The following is a 19,651-nucleotide window of genomic DNA, read 5'->3' as shown; positions in this document are numbered from 1 at the left end:
ATAGATCTGCTAATTACGTCACCGCTAATTATGCCTATATACGCGAGGATCGCGAAAATAGAAATAGTTCTGGGAAGCGACGCGTTGAAATTTTGTGAAACATCTGTGCACACGCAAAATTTAACGATAAACTTTACCGTTAATCGAAATTCATCCAAGTATACAATATATTTGATATTTCTCAGCACACACACCGGACGTACGCAAAATACACGCGCGCGCACATACGTAAATACACCTTTCGCGAGCCAGGTCGGCTTGCCTTAGTCGTTACCCTCTTTTTCCCGACGCTTTTCACATTCGTCTTCCACGCGGCGCGCGCCAGCTTGTTCCCCGTATTGCCCTTCTCGAGACAATTCTTCGTTCGGCGAACACGCATAAGTTATGCACTCCGCTCGCGCGCCGTTCGCCTCGCCGCCCTCTTTCGCAGTCGTCCCCCTCGTCTTCCTCTTCCCCCACCCTTCCTTACCTTCCCTCTATCTACACCACGACTTCTTGTCCCTTCGTTCCGGTTCTCGACCCCGAGTCCCGACGAAATGGGCCGCTTCGCTCGCGCGCGGAACGCAATTAAAAGTTTCTCACACGCGGGCGGCCACGCTGCGCCGCGCCGCCGCGACGACAGAATCGATCCCCCCCGGTTCGTTTCGTTTAGAAGCCAGATTCCTCGCTCGTCGTCTCTGCGGTTCTTCCTTCCCGTTGCCATCGAAATCGATTCGCGGTCGCCAATCGTCCCCGATTACCTCATTTCGTCTTAAACTAACCGACAATTCCGCGACTCCTTGCGTTTTAAGCAAAGATAAATCCGGATCAAGCGCATCAAACTTTTCCTTCGATTCGTCGTGGCCAACCAAAGTCTCTCGCTTAGTCATATCCTTCCGGGGGAATATACCGAGTATCCTTCCTAATCGCGCGAGTCTTATCCTGCATCGATTTCGGACTCGTCGAATCGCGAACAAAGGTTTGCACGGCCCGAATCGGGAGGGTCAGAAGGGGGAGGAGGGGGGGGGGTCCAGGGCCCTCGTGGGACCCGGCGGCAGGTCCCCGCTTCGTACCTGTTCGTGCCTGTGCGCCCCCTCGTGCGTGTGCGTATATATATATACGGCCGATGCCGCGCGTATAGACCTGCTCCGACCCGTTGCATTCAGGGGATCTCTCTCACGAATCCACTAATAATTCCCGGCGGTCGGCGGCCCGGGCGCATTCTGCGAGCATTACGTGTCTGCATTCCACGTGCAGGCCCTACCGATCCTCTCCTCTTCTCCCCCTCCCCATCTCTTCTCTGGGGACGGCGGCGTGGGGCCCAGGGGATCGTTAAGGTAGCACCTTAACGGCCTTTTTACGAAAAGACGCCCGACAAGGTGTTCCCCCGCACCCCTGGATGTCCCTCATTATTATTCATCCCGCGCGGCGCCCCGCGCTGCCCCTATATACACGAAGGCGTTTAACTTATTCCTCCCGACCGACGGATACTCCCTCTCGCCCTCACCTTCCTTCTGGCTTCTCTATCAGGAGAGAAGTTGGACGAAAGTCACGTTATACCGCCCCGGATTAGCACGGGAATTCCAAGGCGTGAGAGAGTGGCCAAAGAGGGATTAACGAAAAATCCCGGGGACACGTTGTAATCTTCTTGCCGATTCCACGAGAGAGATCTCGTTGCCTTCGCAAATCAGAGTGGATGGAAGAGAGAGTTTCGAACGGAAAGTACAGTTTGATATAAAATCAAAATCTTTCTTTAAATGTCAAATCTCTTTTAGAATCATTTTTTTTTAAATAACATAATAAAATAAAACTGTGATATGTGAGAATGAGAAGGAAGGGAAGTGCCTTACTATTCGCCTCGATGGTAACAGTTGTCGAATTTTATGCAGGAATAACAAATGTTGCCAAATTTTGCATACCGGATGTCTGCTGAAATTAAAACTGTATAGAAATTCTTCTAATTAATAAGGAATTTGTTATAGTTAAACCTGAGTCTTAAATGTTACTTGGAACCATTTATTTTTAGGACAGTTTTATTTCAAAATTGCATACGTCACTTTTTTTTAAATGGACTTTTTTTCAGAGAACTCTTTATTCCAGTCATTGGTGTAAAATAGCAGTGCGTGACATATGATAATAATAGATATTTATGCAACTTTAACTTACAGAATTATGATACATCTTATAAATTTATACGATTCTATTCATGCTATTAAACGTTGTTCTTTTTTTTTCCTTGAAAAACAAGGATCCTGAAGAAACACTCTTTCTTTAAGAGCAACTCATTAAAATACATGCAAATTATTTTCAAGTTTCGCGCTATTCGAGCAAATCGTTTGAGAAGAAACATTCTTTCAAAATTCTCTATTTGTCTAGAATGATGAGAACACGGGTGAATGTCCTCAGGATCGACGTTCGCGGGCCAAGTCCTTGGAAAGAAATGCACGTCCTTTATTCACGGTAGCGCCCGGGATCCTTCTTACAATGTCGCTCGAGCGCTTCCATAATTGGGCGAACGCGAAAAGGGAGGCATTCTCGTTTCGCATACCTTCCTTTCGCTCTCTTTCTCTCTCTCGCACGGAGTCCGTTCAAACAGAATTAAGGTAGGCGTCTCGCTACGTGCTAGTCATGTGACTGTTTGTAGGTTTTCACGTTCAGAAATATATTTCAGGCAATTTTTGCTAAGGGAAAAATAATTTTATGAATTATGGTGTAAAATTTCATACGTGACAAAGTATGTTACTTTTTCCAAATTATGTGATTTTTCTCATTTGACTCCGTTTTGATCAGCTGATCATGCGAGTCGTCGAGAAAGGTTACAAGTGAGGTTACATCTCCTTTTCGATTGAATTTTGACAATTACTGAGAAAGGGTTTCAAAACGCATGACAGGGGTGTCAATTACTATCCAATTCGGCTAAGAAAGACGAGCCTCATAACCTGCAACTACAGTGATTAGCCAGCGGCTTGCCAAGTCTTCCCAACCTTACCTCGACCAAAAAATGTCTGCTCGATTACCGCATTTTCACTAAAATAAACTTAAAAATTAGCAGCGAAATCTCCGGTAAACTATATATTTTATGGTTGCATCGGATTCTTCGAAATCTAATGTACAAAAAGCAATGTTTTTTCTCACTTCATCTAATCGAAAAATGTGAAAAATATGTGATTGAAACCGTGATAGAGCCTTCTTTTTCTGGCCGTTTGTATGAAGTAATGCAAAATTTGTGATTTTCGAGATCGATTTTCTAGAGTAAATAGTCGGTAAGGAGCCACAGAAAAAATCGACTGCAAAGCTGATCATATAATTTGATATAAAATCCAAAATCGAAAACTTTATCTAATACATGCCCTGACGAGACGACTACCTTAATCTCTTGTCGTTATTCATCGTTGTATCCTCTTTCCCACACTCACGTTTTGCGCGATATAACGACATTCGGGATCTCGAACGCGACTGGACTGGCTTTTTCAAGAAACACTTAATCCGAGAATCCTCGATACTCGTAGATATATCGTCGTATATACATATCTAACCTTCCTTTAAAATTTAAAAAATTAAAATTTAACACGGGAGATAAATATAAAGAGAGGATATATCTTGCGGATAAATGTAATTCCATGTGTTACAATATATATAACAATTTTTCTGTAATTTTGCGTGTCATGAATAATAATCTCGGTCGAGGATGCTTTACGACGACAAACCCCTTACACCATTGTAAATCGTTTGAGTTTCGATTTGGCTCGCGCATGGGTTGCCCAAGTTTGACCTAGATTCGCGATGGACGGATTACCGTGTAATTTGGGCAAACGTATTTACATGTTATCGGGTTCAATCGCTTAATCGGGCCTTGGAGTGTGTGTTAGGTCGGTCCGAATGTGGATATTCCCGACATGTCATATCGGATAATTTCGTCCCCGATGAAACCTGATATTGGGATAAATGTCAGACTGAAGTAACAGCTTTCCAACATTAATTTTATACGTTTTAATTTTATCCGGACTGATGTGCATTCCGTCCTCTTATCTCATTCTCTCCACTCTTCCGTGCATCCACGACGCAATGATGAACTGATGCGATGCAATTTGTTTGGTTAAATTATGCAGCGATATAATTAACTTTTAAATTTTAAATGATAATTATTTCGACACGATACTTTTTAATAAAAATCATAAATATTATCTAATATAATATTAGAGTTATGACATGATCCATTTGTCATGTCGTATGATGATAAATGATAATGATAAACGAGTAAAAATTATATTAATCCAAAGTTTGATGAAAGAGATAAATTATATCCTTTTCAATAAAAATCGTTTCTGTCGCCGTAACGATTATCTGTGATGCGTGTCTCGGCGAATTATTCGCGAAGGAACGCTGAGAACTTTATTCTAGCGGAAGATATGTGTATTATCGTCGAGCAAAATTCACGCTGATCCCCGGTGATACGTTTTCATACCCATTCGTGTCGGTAATCCGACGTTGAGGACAGGTTCTTGGCGATCTCTCGCCAGACGTTACGCCGCGCGCGGCGGCGGCGATTCGATATCGATGACACGCGTACATCCATACGTATATCTACGTGTAACTTTAGCGATAAACGTCCGTCCTGGCGCAGAAATTACGGTAGAGAGAATTCCTCCATTCTCGTCCCTTCCGCCTGACATTCTCTCGTTCTCTTTCTCTCTTCCTTTTTCCGCTCCCTCCCTAGAGATAGATATACCACGTATACCGGAGAGCCACAGTTTCTCTGGCTTCGACCCAGCCTCCTACGCGGTCGATATAATCATCCGGCGACGAGGAACAACGCGTGCACACGGCAGAACCGCGGAGGAGGACAGGGCGACGAGGGACAGGGGCGGGAGGGGAAGGGCGGGAAGGGGAGGGGAGTTGGGGGAAATGACGAAGAAGAGGAGGATGAAGGAGATGAAGGAAGTGGAAGAGAGGCATTGGCACGGTGCCGGGCGCGGAATCAATGACCCATTCCTCCATTGGTATTTTCGGTGCCTACTTCGGATAATTGCGTGCTACAACCGGCCGCGAATACGCACGACGAACGCGTGACTTCCTCCCCTTGATCCCCTCGGTTCCCCCCGCTCGTCTCCTCGGTACCTCGCTCGGTGCTCGGTCTCGTCTCCGTCGAGTTTGGCGAAACTAGAGCTCCGCACAGAAGAGCCGTCTCGCCTTGAGAGATCTAGGCGAGAACTGGTCGAGTTTCGTCGACGAGATCTTCGATCGCGTGAGTTCTCCCGAATCTCTCCAGTTCGATCTGCAGGGATACTCGAGAGTTTCCTTGGAGCGAAATAATAATAACATAACTATCTTTCGCATCGCGCGAAAAGATTTACGAGGAACTCACCGGGTGCCTTCGAAAACTTGGAACGTCTCGACGATGTCGTTTCGACATCGTCAGGAAATATCTATTTCGTTTCCGCGAACGTTCGTTCGGATGTTGCACGATACAACAAGTCTATCTTTAGATCTCGGTTAAATTTCTCGAGACAACGCATAACAAGTAATCGATTTTCCACGAGCGGCCATCGATATGAAGAAAATCCCCTATAGCGATCTGGCAGGTCCGCGCGGCGCATGAATATGAATCGTTTCATAAGATTTATAGTTAAGGTACCATTGTGATCGGAATACATTCTGAGAAATCGATCGGCTGATGTCACGATTTTATTTCCGCGGGCGGTATTAGATGGTATCGCTTTCGACCACCGTTTCCTTGAAGTGATTACGTAGTCATTGGGTCTCGGAAATCGCAGCGATTTGTATGAAACACTTCATTTTTCCATCCCTGACGGCTATTGATTCGCTTATGACGCGTGTACCCTCTACGACAGTTAAACGAGGAGCCTCGCCAGATGCGAGTGAGAGATAGATACGTTTCCGCTGTACGCAGTTTGGAAAATATAAAAAATTTTATAACGCAACGGCTCGTCGTATATTGTTAGATGCGCCATTCTTGTATTTTCCATTATTGCACGAGGGAATTTCCTCATAAAGCACGGTATAATCTTGTTGCAAAACAATTCAACGACTGTGAAACACAAGGAAACAATTTTTATACGACAAGGTTATATTTACGAGAATCCTATATGAATTCACTTCTTACGCACCTCCAGCGAAGGATTGCGAGAGAAGAAAATTGCAAGGAAGAAAATAAGGTCTTAGGGAATCCCACCGATAAAAGATCCCATCGATAAAAGTCTTCCTGAACTTATTAGCAATAAGAGATAAAGCTATCAAGGGTTAAGCCATCAAACTGGATAACTGCGCGGTAACGAGAATACATCTCTGAAAGATCATCGGAATGAGAGGAGTATAGGAGCAGTCTTCCTAAAAGGGAATTCGAGCGAACCCATCGTACCTGAAGGAACCTTGTGCACATCTTCCGTCTCTCTCCTTCTCTCTCTGCCTCTTAATCTCCTCCTTTTCTTTTCTCCGTCTCTTTTTCTCTTTCTCTCCTCTTCCGAGCGAGTCCCTTCCGTGCGTTTCTTCGCTCGCTCGTTGCGTTCGTCCCTTCCTCTTTCGATCCGCCGTTCTCTCTTCCTCTCCGGCGCGGCGCGTTGAATCTCGTCGGCTCGGATGAATCGGGAGGGAGCGAGACGGAATATGGAATAGTCGAAGGAGGAAGACCGCACCGATCGCGAGAGGGCGAGAGGAATGCAGAGCGAGAGATCTCGCTGTTGCCATGTGACCGCGCCGCGCCGCGCCGCGTCGGCCGAGCAGGCGAGAGCGAGCGCCAACGCATCGACGACAATTTTTCCGCGGACCAACGACGTCCCAGGCTTGAAGAACTACTACTTCTTCTTCTGCTGCTTCTTTTTCCTTACCGTCCGCTTATTCCCGCCGCGTTACGCCGCCTCGTAGCTTATTATGCGCCGCGCGTAATTTGTACGTATATACGCGCGTACTTATTCGTCGCGACGATCGACGTACGTCCCATTCAGGCCGACCTGTTTTCGCGAAATCCTGCGCAGAGACAAGTATATCCCTTCCCCTTACCTTGAAATTATTGAAAAAATATTACATTTGTTTCGTTACGAAATTGAAAGTTGGAATTGTGAGAGAGATATGCGGAAAAATTAATATATTGCGATTTATTGAAATCCTTAGCGAGAAGAGTAGGCGCTTAAAAGCCGAGCTTTCAGAAGGGAAAAGATGAGAAGGACAGAAAGAGAAGGAGAGAGAGAGGGAAAGAGGGAAGAGACGGCGGCGAGACGAAATTCGCTGGAAGGAAACGGAAGAGGGTAGACCACGCGAGCGAAAGAGATGAGGACGAGGAGGTGGCGAGGGGACGCGTGCAGGGGCGCTCACCACCTCACGGCGCGCCCATTGCATTCCACGCATATCCCTCGCCGTTTGCGGGCCGCTTTGAGTTGGGCCGCGACCGACCGAGTGCCCGAGGATCGAATACTATCGATCGTAGTCATTTTGCGGGACCGGGCGCGCGGTTCCGCTCCGCTCCGCTTTGCTCGGCTCGGCCTCGGAGTTCGAAGAGATCTCCGCCTCGCGCGAGTCGGAGGACGGCTCGCTCGGTCGCGCCTAGAAACGTATCCCTCTAAAAATTACGGTCGCATAATTAGTCCTGCGAATAAAATTAGTCAAGTTATTGCCGCTTATGGTCTCTTTCGCCTTGTTATTGTCTTATCGTCAGACGCACGGATATATAAGTGCGTCGCAAGGTGTTGCGTATTTAAATGCGTCTCGTTGCGAAACTCCGGCTCTTGTCAGTTGCAAAGAAATATAAATGACTGGAAAAAACTCGCCAATATATAACAATATATTCAATTCTGATATATTTATTATATGTAACTATACGTATATATTCAGCTCTGATGATAGGCTTTATTCAGAGCTAATCGCTTCCTATCCCTGAAAATCGTTGAGCGCGAATTCCCATCGAAGCTCTCGGTTACCACTCGATTCCCTCGCTCGGCTATCCACCCCCGCGTGCCCTAACTCCGCGAGGCCGAATAACCCGCCGTTATCTGCGATCTGCGCCGCAGACGACGCCGGTTACGGACTCTTCTCTTTCTTCAATCGCGAAGAGCGATACGAGCACGAACGGTGAACGCGCGTTTCTGACGTCACCGGCGGCCGTGGCTAAATTGGTTGAACTTTGAGCCGCCGAACGATCACCCGATCGTAGTCGTCGTAGTCGTCGACGATGACCCGTCCAACCGCTCGTGGAATCCGTCGCGTGTCCGCAGCCTCGGAGGAACTCTTTCGACGTCAACGAGTTACGTCGCAGAATAAAATTATCTCGATCTTTCGTCACGCGCGTTTGTATTTCCTTCCTTCATCTAATCCATTGTTTATTACGACAGCGGCAACGGCGGGGGAACAAATAAGGAAATCGCACATAACTCCTGATGATAACTTGATAACTTCCGCGACGTAAAGATACGACTCGTGCATCATCCGTGGATGCGTATCGCGCCGCGACATCGAACGCATTCCCATAGGATACGTCTGATGCGTCACCCGATGGTCGTCGCCGTCGCGTTCCGGAGAACGAAATAGGTATAGCTATACTTTATATTCTTCGCACACGGTCCCCGTCGTACCTGGACGACGTGCAGCGCGCGGTGCGCGCGCGGGGCAGCCGGGTCGAGGATCCTTGGAATCGGTATTGTCTCCCATAGTAGGTGGAGCAGGATGCGTTATTATTCATCAGCGATTGAACGCGATCCCCGCGTTTTTCTCTCCTCTAACCGACGAGTATTATCATCCACGTCGCCTGTGTCGTCGCGCGCTGTCGTCGATCTCGGAAATCTCAATTTCGACCTGCGGGTTAAGCCACGACGTCGAGGAACCCTCGAGCCCGATGCGAGCGACAGATTCGCGACCAGCTTGGAGTTTCTCGAAGGAAATAGAAAATTATATTCGCGAAATATAATCTTTTCACGATGCTAAATAAATAGTCGTTCATCTTGGGACGGCACCGAATGAGGACAACGAGATTCTTGTGTCGTACAATTAATTATATGAAATAATGATTAAATATACGAGCGGATTAAAGCGGATCTCATGCTTTTTACAACTCGAGCTCTTTTCGAACTTGACTATAATAATATTCAATAATTTTGACATTAACACGTTGACCGCCGTATGCGAGTTACCTCGATTTGACTTTCGGGTAGAAGAAATAAAATTTTATTATAAGTTTTTATGAAAATAAAATGTAATTAATAAGAAGTGAAACAGGATCGTTATGGATATATAATTAATTAGAGAAAAATGCCATTCACGATCCAGACTGAATCTTGGTATAATCTTTAAAATAATATATTGTGTGAATTTTAAATGTAATTAAGTAGCATGTTAAAATAATATGTTGACATATAAGAATGGCGTCGAGAATAAATTATCCAATTACATAATAGCAGTCAACCCGTCGACAAGCGATACACGTTCGCTTTGTTAAAACGAACTACGACTAAAACGCTTCGCTTTCGAGCGGTATAATCTGTTTCTCAGCTGAATAGTTCTTGCATTCCATTTGAATCGCACACACGCTGTATGTCAATTACCCGGTCGCTATATCTTTACGAAAGGAGGCCTGGGTCTCTTATCCGAATATGAACGAGATCTCCGTTTCATCGTGCTCGGTTTCACGGGCGTGTTTGAACGTCCGTTCTCCTCGTCCGCTCGCCCCTCGATGCGGCCCCGTTATCGATACAGTTTATCACTGACATGAATATCGGCGGTATCGATACCGCAATTACCACCCTCGTTGCGGAATACGCGGCAAAAGATCGAATGGCCCCCTCTGTATCTTTGTTAGGAGATATTTCCTTTCGACCGAGACACTCTCTTCTGTATCTTATCGTGATTATAAATTAAAATTCACAATTTTACGCGTTAATTTGAAGTTACCAGGAAATAACGGCACAGCGCAACACGTGAGATGTGCTGTCGGATCCTTACTATTTTTACCTATATATTAATATTATAATATAATTATTTATTATATCTATATAAATAAAAATAGTAATATATTATTATACATATTATAATAATATGAGCTCGCTCTTCCATGTTCTCTTCCTCAATCTTTCAAACGTATTCGATCACCACAACAGATAGTAACCCCTTTTTTCTCACATAATTCGTGACACAGGAATATAGCACTGATATCGCGCTATCTTTTCAGAGTGGTAGATTTCGAAATCTAAATTTCGAATTTCCGGCGTTCAGAGGAAGCTTAAGTAGGGATTAACGATCGTTCCTCACGCGGCTCTTTCTGAGATCGCCGCGATATTATTCGGTGCGTGCGAGCGGCCGAGCGAGAGGCGAGAGTGCGGCCGGGCGCGGGCGCGCGTTAAGCGATAACATCCTAATCTTCTAATCCGCCTCGTTTGTCCCACGAGTGAGAAGCGGAACTCATTGTCGTCACTTGCCGTAGAACGGGTCAAGGGTAGAGCCGACCCGCGGTCGGGGGACGCAAAGCTCGCGTGTACGCGCCCCCCAGGTCGGGGGACGCGCGCGCGAAATTTCTCTCGATAAGACTCCGCGCCCGTTTCGCGGCGGAGATTTATTCGCGCTGATAGTGTGTCATCTCGTTTTTATCCAGTTACAATTCGGCTCTCTTTCATTTTGTTCCTCTTGTTTCTTCAACGCGCGCCTATGGGACCATTTGTATTTGCCCCTTTTAGACAAATATAATCCTTGTTTCTCGGGATTACGTCATATCTCGGGCAATGGAATTACGCCGGCGGAGATTACATCGTGGGCGTTTATAGCGGGGTTCTTTTGGAGTTACAGATTTTTAGAGATTTCTATATACGAAAAGTTGAGTAATACTTTCGTAAAATTATATTGCGTTATTTTTTAACGCGTACATATTTTTTTTATTACAAAATTATATAAAGGGAAATTATTTTATTTAGATTTTTTGCTATTTATTCAGTCTTGTTACGCTGTTAAATTCATAGTGTCAAATTATATTCAATTTGAGTCATTTTTAACCATTCTCATAGGTCGTCATTGTTCCTACTCAATAGGCTGTTAATTTAAGTAAATGTTAATTTAGGCTGCGGTCCAATTGACGCTAAAAATGCTTCGAAGCATTCCTCTTCTCTTTTCTTTCAATGAAGAAAGAAGGAGAAGAAGAACACTCTAAAGTATTTGTAGCGTCAAGTGGACCGCAGCCTTATAACTAAACCAACGGAGCTAAAATACTGTTTTATGTTAAAATAAGAAATTGGCTTAAATTCTTTAATATTTAACAGTGTAATATATTTGCATTTCTTGATGTTAGTTAATGTAAGGCTATAGTAGTTCATTTAACTACTTTACCAAGAAAAATGTAACATCCTTATCTGTTCCTTCCTGCGACGAGAAGCAATGAAAGAGAAGTCATTAAACCATCAAGTTAAACGATTTAAATCAGTTAGAACGCTCTGATACGCTTTAAATGTCAGTCTTATCTGCACAACTGCGCTTTAGAATTGCCAGATATCTTTTCTTTTTGTAGAATTAATAAGAAATCGTCGGGAAATCATTATTTCTTATAAAACCCTACTTTAGCTTTACGATATTGATCGACATAACGCAATTCGCGACTGTCAATATATCGTTACTCTCGACAATTTCTAATTCGTATACTGTCAGTATGTCGTTACTCTCGACAATTTCTAATTCTCCTATGCAGCATAATTTGCAAAATCCCAATGGGACACTATTATACTTGAATTGGATTCTCCTCGGATGCGCAGCGCTCCAAACTCGCCTCGTGTTTCATCCACTTCGCTCGAGTAGAGAACGAAGACAGGATCGAGGGAAGGAAGGACGGAGGAGTCGCGTCTCTCGGAAAGAGACAGGAAGACAGGGAAAGACAGAGAGAGGGAGAGGAAGAAAAAATGAGAGATTGAGAAGACGAGAGACGAGAGAGCGAGCGACGTTTGAACGCCCACGCGTGCCGTCTTAATTACGCTCGGCCGGCCGGTTTTACGATTATGCCGCCTCGAAGAGCCCGAAGAGCAACCACCGGTACCGCCGCGCCGCGCCGTGCCGGGGCCCGGCTCCTTTTATGGGCCGCGTTAAAAAGTAATTAGGACAGAAAGGCGGCGCGGGGGAACCGTCGCGGGAGAGATGTCAACGATAATCTTAATGACTATTGTATAAACGCGCGCGGCGCGCGGTTGATAATATGATAAACGCGCGCGTTTGACTTCTCCGCTTTCGCTCCCAGTGAAGATAAGACGGGTTCGCTGCCTATCGCGCGATCTAACCTAGTGAAAATCACATATGAGTGATCCTCCAGGATCACATAACTATCGCCATGATGAGAATGCGAAATCTCTCTCACGTGGAGTACTTGGCGAAGTTCGTACTTGAAGCGTCACATTGCGATTTCCGCGAGAACTGAAAGAATTTCAACATGATAATTAAGACGAACGTCGGGTGGTTGAATGCTGATTGATGAGATTGACGATAACGGAAGATCTCGGAAAGGCTTATTGCATCTATTAAAAAGAATCTATGTGTTTATTATGTCGATTGACGAGATTGATAATGATGGATAATCGAAGGCGATAAAATTGAAGCGGAATTATATGCTTAACGAAATTGATGACGATATAACTAGGAGGTGATAAAAGATATTTTACGTCAGAGAGGAATTTAAAATTTTTAAAAGATTCTCGAAAACCATTTGATGTCCCGTATAAAAAGACATTTATGAAGATAATTAAAATTGTAAATCGCTAAGATATTTCTCATCACGAGTCGACTCTCCTGTCAAAGTGTAGACATTTTCATCTATATTGCCTATAAAATACTGACGAGTTTCATCACATGACATAAAATTCCGAAAAATAAGAGATCTTATTTCAATTTAAAATCGACGAGAGATAAAAAGCAGCGGAAAATGCGGAGCGCAGAGACGTGTTTTTACAAAGTCGTTTTACACAAAATCGTTTTCGACGAACGGACATTTGTAACAAAAGGCGGAACTGTTTTCGATTTGAGCGATGATATATATATATTTTTTTTTCCTTTTTGACGTAGCGGCGGAAAACTTTCGCTTCGAGTGAAAACGCTTTTATCCTTGCGATCGAAGCTACACGTTGACACGTTGAAACGCTGAAACGCTTTAAGCTTTTAAAGCTTTCAGATACACGATATATGGCTCGACCCATTACAAATTCTTCTCAACGAAATCACGTTAAAATTATTCCCCGCTCGCGCCGAGGAGGACGATTTGATAATTTCGCCGTTGCGTGATTGCGTTTGCAGACCTCTACGTGATCCATAAATAGCAATTTACAACTTAAGCCGGCTGAAATATCGCGAGTTCCTGTACGTGATCGTTGTGAATGCACCTTAGATTACCTCGGATATTCGCGCGCGCGCGCCACGTATACACGTACACGTGGCTGGCGTGCAAAAGAAGACGAGAAAAGTTGCGCGTTTGGCAAGCCACGTTTCGGGCCCTGGATATCTCAGACAGACATTACGCTATAAAAAGACGCGGCGTTATGCTATTTTCCGGGAAGTCTTGCGAAATCCCGAGTACGCTGTCAAAATATCATCAGCTGTCATAATGTTTCACGTGTTTCAATGCGCTTCGGAAAAATGTTGGCCAAGAAAGAGCCAGGCGCTTTTGGGACGGGAAATGCTCTTTGGCGACGAAATACGCGCGCGCGCGCGTGTGTGTGTGTGTGTGTACGTGCAGTGTACGCCTTGATTAACGCGTGAACGCGCCGAAACGTGGCGTGACGCGGCCGAGTGTAAAAACTGTCAGGGCGCGTCGCCTATTAAATCGTCGAGAAATTGACGTCGTTCGGAACGGGAACAAGTCGTTTCGCCAGGCGATACTTTCCAACGGCCGCGCCGCCGGCAAAAGCTCTCACCGAGCCGATCTTTACGCGTGCGTCGCGTTTATACCGCACACTCGCAGCCAGGTGCATCGATATACGGGGTGTCCCGGAGCACGTTAGCGCGTGACCTCGTCTCTCATCAGTCATTCGCGACTTCTTCGATCCGTTTCGAGTCCGATTTCTCCCTCGGTTGAGCTTCTCGAAAAGACGCTCGTCATTAACGTTACATTCATTCTCGTGCAAATCGACCAAATCGTATTTGCGATAATTGAAAATTCCCGTTCTTCCTGTCGTTTATAATTCAGAAGAGTTACCGCGACGTTCCGGTCTATACATAGATAGTTTCGTAGAATTTTCATCTCGTGCATGTGTAATGAACGGATCGATACCCCTCTGGCCTTTTTTTTCCCAGGTGAGAAAGGTGTGCGGTCGCTCGGAGCTGCTGCCGTTCGACGAGAAGAGCCTAGTGTCCTCGGATGCAGCTGCGAAATCGTCCACGTCGTCCAACGGCGAGGTGCACGCAGCTGCGTCGTCGCCACACGCGCAAGACGACCTGCTGAACCAGTTGCACAAGCAGCTGGTTAACTTCTTGGCGAGCGTCCTCAGGTCCCGCATCTTCTACGGCACGCTGGCAATCTCGATCTGCGAGGACAACCCCGACCGTCATTGCTGGAACGGTGAACGCGTCGGAGAGTGAGTACCCTGGTCCCGACAATTTTTTTTAACGATAAGGATTTTTTATTCGATTAATTGGCTATCTTTATTAATAAATAATAATCGTCACGACGTTTCGACCATTGGTTTCGGTCTTCAATCGATATAACTTTGATGCTGACATATAACATAAGCATCTTTTTTTTTTTAATTATTATAAAGAATTATCGCAAAAAATATCACCTCGGTCAATTTTTATCAATTTCTCCGCAAATCAGGGATATCGACGTTTCCTCTCTCGATATAAAGAAGAAGGGCGGGCGTTAAATCATCGGCAACAATTTATTTCTCTGACGTCACGTGGGTACATAATACTCGGGCAAATACAAGTTCATTCTGAACGCGTTATCGTATCGGGACGGGGCCGCCGCGCCGTTGCCGCAACAAAAGAAAAATGGTACTTACAACGTTCATTCGGCCGCACCTTCTCCCGGCCGAATAAACGCCGGGGAGAAATAAATGGGCGCGCGAGGGGTTAACAAACGCACGCGATTCGCTAATCGAAACTGCCGTCGCTCAAAATCCGAGCCGCCGCGGAATGCGCTTTCGTGGGAACGATCGCGGTGCGAAAGAGCGGGCGCGATGAAGAGCGCGGGAGAATGGAACGCGAAGGTAGCTCGCTCGCACCCTTATTAATCAACGTGGCCGGGTGGCCTCCGCCTCAAGATGCCCTTACACCGGCGCGGCCTGTCCGGCTCTCCTTTCCCCGTCGCGGATCTCTCCACATGCGACACCCCGATCGATCACGTGCCAAATTATAATCGAAGACGCGCTCCCGCCGCTTAATTAACCATCGGCGACGAAACGGAGCGGAGTCGGCCGATATCGGCGACTCGAGAAGACCAGCGCTTTCGTCTTTATCAACATCATTGTCCGCAGTCACTCGAGATGCCTCCTACTCGACCGTGAAATGAGAGTAGAAAGAGAGAGAGAGAGAGAGAGAGAGAGAGAGAGAGAGAGAGAGAGAGAGAGAGAGAGAGAGAGAGAGAGAGAGAGAGAGAGAGAGAGAGAGAGAGAGAGAGAGAGAGAGAGAGAGAGAAAGCGAGTTTCGGACTCGCCTTAGCGATAATATATGTATAACCGATCGCACGGAGGATAATCGAACGTCGAGCTGAACGCCTAATAAATGAGATTCCGCATACTTATCGCGATAAGAGGATATCTGAAGCGCGATTCGTTAATTCCGACGCCTCGAATTTGCGGGTCTCGCGGGTTACATATGTAACATCCTCCGGGAATGAAGTTTTCAGCAAAACGTTGCGCGATCTCCTCCCTCTACCTGGCTCTTCAATTGTTCTCCTCGCGCGTATCTCGCGCTCTTTGTATTCCACGCGGGCGGGTTCTGTGCAAACGTCACGCGCGCGCGCGCGCGCGCGCGCGGCGGAATCCCACATGCGGGTTGCGATTTTCCGGCTGCAGCTTCATCGCGCGAGAGAGTAAGTCGGGACCGCCGCGCCGATAACGTATTCCCGGCAGACGCGGCCGTTAAATCTCTCGAAATCCAGGTTTACCCGAGCCGACGCGAGTTCCCGCGCGGTCACCGCTCGTATGCGCGGATGCGCGCACGTGCATATAAATAAACACACACGCCCGTTCGCGTGCCACGGCTTCCACCGGAAGAGAGCTTTCTCTCTCTCTCTCTCTCTCTCTCTCTCTCTCTCTCTCTCTCTCCTCCGTTCTCTCTGTCTCTCCAGCGTGCCTCTCCCGGGCGGGCATACGAGTATAGTATCTCACCGTGGAAATCTAAATGAGATTCGATCCGTCGAGGAAGCCGTCGAGGATTCCGCACGATTCGATCCGGAGCGGGAAGTGAAACCGCTCGGCACCCTCGATTGAGCGCGCGCTCGCCAACTCTCCGGTAATTCGATTCTACGGAAGAGGGGGTGGGCGGGGGAGAGAGGGTCGATTGAAAAGCGGGCGTCTCTCACGCAGTATTCAACGGCGACTGGTTTTCCGAAAATAATTTATGTTACGCGGTAGCGTAATTTAATTAATTTCGGATATTGCACGGGTAAATTAAATTAATTAAACGATCGAACCCTTTCCCCGGTCTCGCTCTTACGTTCGCCTCAAATCCCGGCATTCTGCTGACAGAATTAAGATCGTATGAATATGATGACGTCCTTAAAAAATGAACGCTCCTCTATCAGATATCTCTATACAACCGTAGGTACACGACCCGGAGTAATTTTTTTATCAAGCGACGACGATCTCTACATGATACAGTAGCATCGACAACAACAGCCTTCTCGGCTAGAAGATTTCGGAGCGCGGAGAGAAAGAGGGGCAGGGGAGCTGAAAAAAAGAAAGATGTAACACTTCCTCAATGCCACTCTCGGACATCGGCGAAGACGACGTCGTTGGAAACGGCATGAAAAGGGGGCCCGGGGGAGGGGAGAAGAAGAACCGTGGAACGGCGAGAGGAAGATCGAAGACCAAGGAAGGAAGAGGAAGATGACGTGTTTTGAGGGCGAGACGGCGGGATGAGGTGGCGAGGGGGGGGGGAGAGATGGCAGCGCGTAGCCTGTGGGACGCCAAGCCGCCAAAGAGTCTGGCAACGAGAGCAAACGGGCGCCGCAGCGTCGCCCGGTACCTGACGGCGCGCGTGTGCGTGCCGACACACACGTATGTACATGCGCTCGTATGTACACGCGGATAACGCGGATAATATTGCGCGCCTACGTAATGCACCTACGTGTGTGTGCGCGCGCGCGCGCGCGATGCCGCGGGTCGGCCGGACCGACGGCAGCCAAACATCTTAGCCACGAGGTCACGATGTCGCAAGATCATCCGCGCTGCTATTTCTCGCCGCTTCTCTCGCCTCGAGCCGATCGCGCGAACGTATCTCTTCCCATTTCGCGAGATCGATCCTCAGATCTCACGCGCGAAAACGTTAGTCACGGAAGTTAGACAACGATTTGAAGAATTTCTTTTCGAATCGATTCGCAAGACTGTATTTAACCGTTAAAGGCTACGCTACAAGTTTCGACCACTTGAGACTGCATTGTCCATATATATATAGATCTCGTAACTTTGATGGCGTGTGACTCTGGGTCTAATTAAGCAAATTTAAAAAAGTTATATATGAAATAGAGATATTAGGAGAGACGACTGAGGAATATAATAGAATTAGAAAAATTGCCAATAATTAATATTAATGATTGTCCAAAAACATCAATTTTTGAAAACAATTTTTAGCAACATAATGAGCGTTGAAATAGTTTCTAGGTCTATATATGGACCTAGTAGCCTTTAACCCCTTCGTTGGCATTGACGCAATAGTGCGTCAAATTAATCGGTGCCCTGTGTGGCATTGACGCAAAAGTGCGTCAATCTTTTTTTCCTATTAACTTGCTCCGATTTGGCATCCAAGTCTTACACGGGGGTTTTTGGGGTCGCTGATTACGAATCTGAATTCAAAATTTGCAAATTCAAAATGGCGGATCCAAAATGGCGGATAAAAATGCCAAAAATTACTTGATTGGGATAAAATTTGTTATTTTGAATTTTCGAATTTTAAGTTCAGATTCGTAATCAAAAAAACCCTCAAAAACCCCAGGGTACAAATTTTTAGGATAACAAATTTTCCTGCCATTTTGGGCACTTTTTGTCGAATTCTCTCTGCCGACGAAGGGGTTAAGGGTTAAAGGAACGAAGATGTGCACGTTGTAAAAGCTCGCTAAAGTTGTTGTTTGCCGAAAACACGGATGTAGCGCGGTACCGAGAGACCAGTTTTTCCATTTACTCTCGAAATAACGTTCCGCGATCGGCTGAATGGCACAGTCATCGATAATTCAACGCGTCGTTCGTTAATACTCGCGGCCGAGCGTGTCGCGCGCTCGCTCTAAACGCAGGAGCAATCCCAATTAATCCCGTCCGGCGACACACGCACTTCGCGGTTCGATCGTCGCGACGAACCGCGGAACCTGATATCTGAATCGCGTGCTGAAACCGTATATCGTCCGTGTCCGATACGGCTGCATTTCCGCTTCGCTCCGCGTCGCGCCGCGCCGCGCGCCGAGGGCCGGCCAGCGGCGATCACGTACCCGCTTCGGAAAGCGAGTTCCCCGACGATGACTGGATCATCGACGACGACGCGAGTATACGCGCGTCGACACGTCGCGTCGCGAATCCCGACACCTTCGCGTAACGCGTGTAACGAGATGACGATGCGCCGAGCGCTCACGCGCACGTATTCATCGATCTCTCGTCGTCCTGCCGCGAGACGAGATCGCTGACAAACAAGCGGAGTGCCTCGGGAATAATTGGAGCGTGCGTTATGCGAATTACGGTACAAAGGGCCGGAGAGTAACGTTTACTGAGAAAAAGAATCAGGTGAAACATACTTCACGGTGGAACTCTGTAATTAAATCGTGGACCGAGCGCGCGCGTGCGGAAACCCCGAAAGCGACGTTTAAACTTTTATCTCGTTTTGCAGAACGCTTGAAGAGTTGGCGGTCCATTAGTTGAGTTGCAATTACCGCCAGATAAAATTACGCAAAAGCTCTATATTAATTTTCCGCCTCTTTCTCCCCAAAACGAACTTTCTACGCGATTTCTCGTTCGTGTCGCGAATCGTAAAATATTACAGTTGTTTATGTTGAATATCGGAAAATTATTCATTTCCATAACATAAATCTAAAAGAAACACAAATGTGCATAAATCAAAGATAAGTGCGGTAGATAAGGCTGAGACATTATAAAGAATGCGCGCGCGCGCAATGCGTCATCAGCGAATCGCGCGTATCGCGGTACGATCATTCTTCTAATTTAGCTGCAGCTTCATCGACACGCTCGGTTGACGTCGAACAGTGCGGACGATATATTAGCATACGCTTATCCGATACGTCGTTCGAATGGGAACGAATTGCGCGGACGATATGTGTTATAAATAATGCATTCGCGACTAGATGATGGTGCATATATATATCGAGACATTTCGAGAGATAGCATCTGTGCTGGAATATCAATGTTCTAGCGACGTGAATAGCGAGTCATTCATAGAGAGGTCTGGCTCGGCCCATTTGTCGCGGAGGCATTAGTAAAAATGCCCCCTTTTAAGAGGTGAGCCGAAGATCAGACTTCAAAGATAAACCACTGCCTTTTCGGCCTTCGTC

The 19,651-nt window shown here is 46.5% G+C and overlaps 1 protein-coding gene across 1 annotated transcript in view; it reads left to right on the top strand.

Annotated features, from left to right (window-relative positions):
* Dally (division abnormally delayed protein) overlaps positions 1–19,651 on the top strand; it is a 50,587-nt gene that overhangs the window by 13,795 nt on the left and 17,141 nt on the right. The window contains exon 5 of the mRNA XM_077418612.1: positions 14,233–14,513. Coding sequence (XP_077274738.1) covers positions 14,233–14,513 — 281 coding nt within the window. The remainder of the gene's footprint in view (positions 1–14,232; positions 14,514–19,651) is intronic.

This window comes from Temnothorax americanus, unplaced genomic scaffold (assembly GCF_048541705.1).
Source record: "Temnothorax americanus isolate GAGA-0224 unplaced genomic scaffold, ASM4854170v1 Scaffold106, whole genome shotgun sequence".
NCBI lineage: Eukaryota > Metazoa > Arthropoda > Insecta > Hymenoptera > Formicidae > Temnothorax > Temnothorax americanus.
This window is presented reverse-complemented; position numbering and strand designations above follow the sequence as displayed.